General features: G+C 32.0%; 1 protein-coding gene across 3 annotated transcripts in view; it reads right to left on the bottom strand.

Moving 5' to 3' along the window:
• Window positions 1-3348: 3348 nt before the first annotated feature.
• Window positions 3349-7669, bottom strand: part of Awh (LIM/homeobox protein arrowhead) — a 63312-nt gene continuing 58991 nt past the window's right edge. For all 3 annotated transcript variants that reach the window (XM_081764918.1, XM_081764916.1, XM_081764917.1), the window contains exon 5: window positions 3349-6133. In XM_081764918.1, the coding sequence (XP_081621044.1) occupies window positions 6066-6133 (68 nt within the window). In that variant the 3' untranslated portion in view covers window positions 3349-6065. The remainder of the gene's footprint in view (window positions 6134-7669) is intronic.

The raw sequence follows: 7669 nt of genomic DNA, 5'->3' as shown, positions 1-7669 counted from the left end.
TAAAAAAATAATAATAAAAAAAAAACATCTCGTTGGTCTACAGAATACAAATCAGGGTTGGCAAAAACCATGGTTTTTATTTAAAAAATCCAAAAAACCAGTTTTTTTTGGTTTAAATAATTTACTCTCTGTATTTATATTAGATATGGACAGAAATTAGTTTGTATCACCTTGATGTTATTATGCAACAACAAGGTTATGCTGGAAGGGGTCACATAAGCTTAAAGCGGAATCCAAACCGTTTTTCGGCTTACATCCAAGAGAAATTGTCCATTTCGACACGAAACCGGAACTAATTGGTCACAAATGCGATTGCCGACTCACTCGCGAAGGACTCCTAATAAAAATACGTTGTACTGATCTTTGCATAGGCCTAGTTGTTAATATAATTGTCAAGAGTCATTTCAGAAGGACAAAAAGATAAACAGTTACACAAGTAAAAACATTATACAGAATTACATATAAATCGGGAAACTCCCGCCTTAGCCATTGGGAAAATCCTGTTATTACTTTAAATGTATTTGTATGTAAAATTTTAACGTCAACGTATCATAATCACTACGCTAAAACTGAGATATTAAATTACAAATTTGGTATGTAGGTATCATTCAATAAAATCAAAACAAAGTCGAATCCAAGCTGATGTTGGAAGCTACGTAGGTAGTTGATAAATTTTGCCAATTTCTATCAATATACTTAAGCAACCTTGGCTTCTTTGTAAAACAACAGGCATTCAGGCAAGTGGAAATATATAATTTGGTTTCGTTTCGTATGTTTAGGCTTATCATCCTTATGAAATACCAAGGTTATCATGGAGAAGACTTTCGCTTAAAGGGACACCTCGAATCGCTACTTGGTTTACACTTGGAAGATGGGTTGTGGTTCGACCGAGAATTGAACACGGGACCTCTTGATTAAAAGATTAAAAGTAGATAAACGTAATGCAGATGGTTTGATATGTGGAGACGTCACCATGAAGTTCACACGATTTAAAGCATTTTTCGTTTTTTTTTTTTTTTTTTTTTTTTTGGTTTAAACCAGTTGGTTTTTTTGAACCTTGGTTTAAACCAGCCAACCCTGATACAAATATTAAATCTTTTTTGTTATTTTTCTTCTTGAGCTCCTTCGTAGCTATGTAGATAGCGTACGCGCCTTCGAGGCAGGAGACATGGTTTCGATTTCTGGGGTTCATATAGTACGGATCCCACGTTAAGCTGTAGGTTCAATTCTTATATAGCCCTGCTGCTGAACGGGATGCTAACCTCAAATCCAATCTAATCATCTTCAGTGGTTGCTGGTAACGGTGAAGTACTCAGTGATGTTATTTCAACAGAGTGCCCATGTCCCAATTTAAGTTTGGCGGCCCCGTTCGAATGAAAAAAGCCTCGTCTATCTGACTTTCAACGAATGATGGTTTCTTGATCAGTTGTATTTTATTGGTGTTATGCTTTGAGTCTTTAGGTGTTTTAAAAGCCCGATGTTGGAACATCATTGTATTTGAGATCCCGAGTTTCTTTCATCCTAGTGAATGTGTTTCTGTCTGTCATGCTTTTATGTGTCTTGACATATGTATGAAATTTCATAGATACTTGCAGAGTCAAGCGGATTGATAATTATAATAAATCAAATGTTTATTCTATTTTATGTTCAATTGAACAATCCACTCACTAGCTAAGGATCTTCACTAAGGATGTGTTGGAATTCCAATACATATTTCTACGAGAGAAATGTCTTACACAAATTCCACGAAATAATAGATTTTTACTGCAAATTAGATATCTGTGTTCCTTGTCAATGTAAACTGAACTGAACTGATCCATTTATAAATCAATCACAAATATTTGCAATTTTACGTTGGCATTAAATAAATACTGGATCTAGCTTTATATTAGGATGGAATTCTCTTCAGCCCTTGCGCAAAGATTATTCTATATTTTCATCTACTTTTAAAGGGACACAACAACCTAGTGATATAGTGATCATTTCCAGTGTGAAGGGTGCATGGTTCAATTCCAGACAATGTTAGTTTATAATGGACAACATCGTGTACTTAGAGTCCTTTCAAAGTTATTTGTTTTCTTTTACTTTCTTTATTCCGCCGTCTTTTAATAGCTTTTTTCTTTCTTTCTTTCTTTTTTTTCGATTTCTTCAGCTGTTTCATCACAGAGTAAACATGGAACACTGAAAAGGTTTCATTTCATTTAGTCTAATTTAATATTTATTTACATTCTTAAAGAATGTTTTAAAATGCGAAAAATAAATATTTTACGTAGATCTGATGATAGAGAAAGGTAAAACCTTGAGTCATAATAGAAATATTTATTTATTTATTTTTTTAAAGCAACCTTATAACTTTATTTGATCAATAGGCTCTCCTGTCTGGTAGTTATTAGTAAATGAAGTTCATTTCTTTTTAGTCAAGTGCGGTTTGGAAATTATTAAAGAGGAAAATACATTTGGTAATCAAGTAAAGATATTTTATTTCGGACACACTGTTTTAGATAATTTTCAGTATAATATGGCTGCATATTCTAATATGTAAACAATATGGTTACATAGAACTGTATTTTAATTTTCGTATGTCTTGATATACAAACTATTACTCCTTTGTATTTCAGAATTATATTACATACATATTTAATATTTAAAATGAAATGTATAAATGACTATGATACTTCATCTTTTTTTGACAGTATGCTATTTCAGTAGTTGTGTAATATCCGAAATGCCTACAAATATCAAAACAGTTTTTACAATGTGGATCTATTCACAGGTTAGTGCGTTAGTACTTTTTAAAGTCACTGGTTGACCATCAAAGCATCCTTAGGAATTCAGGTTCTTTCACATTTATACAAAATTATACACAAGTATTTACCCAATCACCTGTACACAAATTATATACAAAGTATGTCACAAGTTAATTATATACATACGAGCGCCATGGATCAGCTATATCTTACAAGAAGTATTGTACGCTGTAAAAGCAATAATTATTCTGTGTTCCTTATGTATCAAGTCATAAAATTGTTTGTTTCCATAGTGTTTATTAACATTTGTAATTTTCTATACAGGAAAGGTGTGAAATGAAAGGTGTGGTAAATAGCTTTTGATCATTTTGAAAAAAAAAGTTTGTATTTGTTGTTCTTAGATAATAGAAGGAAACGGAAAAATCTATTTTTTTGTGGTGAGTTAGATATATGAGTTCCTTATGTCTGCCTGAGGGATTGTCGAGTTATAGTCATGACTCAATTCTGATTGAAATCTCTTAATGTTATGATATCGAAGAAATAGCTTTCACGCTGGAATCCAGATCGTGCCATGTAGGTTTGAGAATAGGTTCTTTTTTTTTTACTTAGTTTATTGTCCTACCATTTCTATAACCATTCACTTGTATTTCCCATCGTTCCTTTTACCATACAATATAACAATAGAATGAGATAGGTGAATAAATTATCATTAAATGACAAATGTAATCTTTAGATTTTTTCTTAGCCTTAGTATTCAAATGCTGGAATAATATATTCTGTTCTGTACTGTACTATGCCCATATTTGTTTTCCTCAAAGTGGATGTCTAACATAGACATAATCACTTTTAACATAGCACAAGTCAGATACATCTATAAATAATAATTTTCTGTTAACCTAAGAATTTTGAGGTATAAAATTTACAAATTGAAACTGAAAAGTGATAGAAAAATTCAAGACATACTATTATAAATTATGGTGTAGCAAAATAAAATAAAACAATATAATCAATTTTTTAAAATTATTAGAAAGAAGAATGAAATTAAACTATCCAAGAATGAAAATAAACTCTCTCTTAATATAGTAAAAACCAGCTTCAGTCGAAATAACTACGTTTCGATGTTGAACATTACCATTTTTGGGTGACAGAACTACTAGCATAATTTTTCAATTTTTAATGACAATACTGAAACTTACAATTGATGCTAAGTGAAGTTTGTACCAAAGGGGATAATTCATGTTCCAAAGTGGATTATTGCATTCGATAAAAATTTCTATTGTCAATAGCTTCTTGAGTGAATTTTTCGGTTATAGTGTTTTCTCTTATCTAAGGCCAGAAATTAAAGTAAATTCGTAATATTTTTTTTTTTCTAAATCAATCTTGTTGAATTATTTTATATAATATTCTTAGATGTTCTGTAAATTGAAGATTAAAAGAACAACTTTTATTTCATAAAGTTGGTTTCATGGATTTGGACGTCAGATCGAAACATAGAAAAAAAAGACACTAAATTTTATCTGACAATCTAACGGAAGAAAGCTTTACATTACTTCAGAAAACTGTATATAAAAATTGGTACATTAGGGAAGCTTTCTTTCATTATTTTACCCATGTGACTCCTCTCAAGAGACACCACTGGCGTGTCGAGAGTCCATTAAATTAGGCAAACTACCTAGTGCACCAAATTCAAAGGACGCTAAACACTACTTTAAAAATTAAATATTAATTATAACGAAAACATATAATACGAATTAATAGTCACAAATGAAATTATTCTTTTGAAAATATGAAACGTTGCTAGAAAATTCCTATAATTTCGTACAAATTTAGTTACATTTTACGCAAAGTTAAGAGAATACCAGACTAGCTTAGTGCGATATTTATCTTCGGCGCCTCTGTTCTTGTGTAAAGGAATGTATGTATTTCCAAATTTGAAAAATAATTTAGTACATAAAGATTACATTCATTTTAAGTTCTCTACTGAAATTGGCTACTAATTCATTTTTATTTATCATTTACTTGTTCAATTTTATAACTTGAGTCCAAAAGTCCGAAATCTTAATGCTAGAAATATTAGCCATGAAAGACTCAAAAATTAATATATAAGCTAGTCGTTTTAGTATATTAAAAAATGCCATCCTTCAATTCACCCGATAGCACTGAGAAAGATTCAGAATTTTGAACTTGGGATTTTTGATTGCTAGGCGAAGTCGTTAACCGTTCATTTACACAGGTGATGATTATTATTGGCGAAGGCCCAGTTGTAATCTATACGAGGTGGTTTTACTCGGGAAACATAAACAATGGAAAGTGAGAAGGTAATTTCGAAAGACGTGGCAAGCTTGGATGCGATTCAAGGCGATCCAAGACATACAGAGGCGATCTCAGCATTTTGTAGTAGAACTGAGTTTAAAAAAAATATCAGGATGACTAGCCACTAGACATAAATTAGATCGTTCCAATTACAGAGTGACAGAATTAACCATTTACCTACACCCGTCTAAACTGGGTTCTCAGCTTTGATGCGAGAGGTCCGGGTTCGATTCTGGTGGCGGCCACGTAGGTTAGTTTCCACGTTAAACTATGCAGTTTGTCTCGTATACCCTCAGCGCTGGAAAGACCTTTACAATTTCAAACAAGTCAAAATGTGTCAACCGTTTGGGTTGACAGCCAAATTTGGAATTCACTGCAGACCTTAAATTATATCAACGCAAATCCACTTTTGAACATGACTATACAAGGAAATAAAAATGAAGATCCTTACATAGTATTGTATGTGTTAAAGACGAAGAGAAGGATCAAAGTTGTTGATTCCAAATAAAATTGGAATCCAAGACTATAATGATCGAAAAGCTGAAATAAACCTTAACCTCAAATTTAGCTTAGAAACCTAGTAATCTCTTATTTACTAGTTTTCGTTTTTAGGAAGTACTTTCAATAGAACGACCATTCAAAGGAAAGTGACTATCTTCATAATTAATTCTGCTCGAGGAGTGTTAAATACACTCAATTTAGTACCATTCCCAATAATTATAACTTGTACTGAAATTCTAACAGACAGGTATATGAATTCAATGATAACAACATTTACGAAACCATATTAAGACTTTGACACAACATAATTACTTTTATTAACTTTCAATTTATCGCATTTGAAGCTTTTAGCTGGTTGGATCATAATATTAATAATCATTCTTGAAGATTATCTTTTGCATGGAATGTGAAAGATGAGAAATTGAACTTCTTCAATCTGGCAGATGGATTTCAGAAGCATGTCTTCAATGGCGTAAGCTTCATAAATATTTCACTCTGCTGTTTTCATGCTTCCCGCATGCATGGCATCATCGTTGAATCCTGCGAGAGCTCGTCCATCGAAGATTCTGAAACTGTACGGTAAGAAAAAGAGGATGATTATTAACAGCGTTTAATAAACAAAGCAAACAAAAGAAATTCTTTTGTAATTACTCAATGAGTGAACACAATTTTGTATTTGTTATCGTATTGAAAAGTTTGCACAAAACGTGCCCAGCACATTCAGCATGCCTGCATAACGATAAACAAAATATGCCTCACACGAAGTAGTGTTGCAAACTTCAACAGAAACACGAGAACACATAGCGTAAAATGATTGTAAAATACAAGAGAAAAGTATTGATCATGATGAAAGTAGTTCCGAAGACGATCACTTAACTTTACTTACAAAAAAATGTATGGAGTTAGGTGCTAAATATAAAACTACCTGTACGTAAGTGTGCAAATAATTAATCTAAAAGAATTTCCCAACAAATATTAGAAAACATCAAACTTGCTTATATGGCAAGGGCTTCATTACTGTGTGTTTGTGTAGTCAAGAGTTCACAATGTTGAAGAACTATGTTGCTTCTCAAACTTGAACAAATGCTTTCATTAGCCTTTTCACTATCCATCGATTAATGCGATATGCCGTATATCCATCGATCAAAAGAGGCCGATTTGTAACTTTTTAAAACATTTTTGGTCATTCTGTGTAGAGCATTTCTTTGTAGACAAGGAGAATGATTTAATTCTTTTAGCTAAGACGTAAAACGAATCACACAAGTTGTTTATGACTTTCCTTATTCCAAGAAAGAATTCTTACAATTCCCCTTCTCCTTCAATCTTTGAAATTTTCTGCGTCATCGATAAGAAAACAAGATAGTATTAACTGCGTAGTTGGAGCTTCAAAAGTCTTCTGAAGCTTTTGTAAACATCATAAAATTCATTGCTTCATGAGGGAAACATAGGAAATACGAAAGTATAGGTGCAATGGTATAGAAGAGGGAGAAAGGTAGATGTTTTGATATTACATATTTTGAATTTTTTTTTTTTTTTTTTTTTTTTTTTTTTTTTTTTTTTTTTTTTTTTACGTGTGCTATATTTGTAATTCAACAGTGATTCAGTGGCCTCAAAAGAGAAAACAAATATCATGTTCTCTTTTAAGAAATAAGTTTCCTGATAAGCAACGCTACACGTTTTTTTTTTTTTTTTTTTTTCACCTTCGAAGATGATATCATCTGGTCTCTAATGCGATTGAATCCCTTACTATTTGGGATTCATACGTGCAGATTTTTTAACTGTGGTGCCGAGCTACGCTCAGGGTTTATTTCACGTAATTTCTGCAATACAACATTGCCATAAGATTTCCCAAGAGGAAAACTTCTCCCCAAAATTATGTTCTTTTTGTAGGAATTAGAGCGAAAAAACTAGAAATATTTTTTTTTTTTTTTTATCGTAGCAAGCTTTGACACGATTGAAAACTAGTTACAGTCCTGAGAATCGAACAACTACAGGCGAGACAATGTGTCATTCCGACTATTTACATCTGCAAGATTAATATTCACACATCTTTGGGTCATGATGCCGAAATGTAAGTGTTGATTACTATTATTATTAACATTTCAAAG

The sequence above is a fragment of the Thermobia domestica genome, chromosome 7 (genome assembly GCF_964235325.1).
Source record: "Thermobia domestica chromosome 7, izTheDome1.hap1.1, whole genome shotgun sequence".
In the NCBI taxonomy this organism is placed as follows: domain Eukaryota; kingdom Metazoa; phylum Arthropoda; class Insecta; order Zygentoma; family Lepismatidae; genus Thermobia; species Thermobia domestica.
This window is presented reverse-complemented; position numbering and strand designations above follow the sequence as displayed.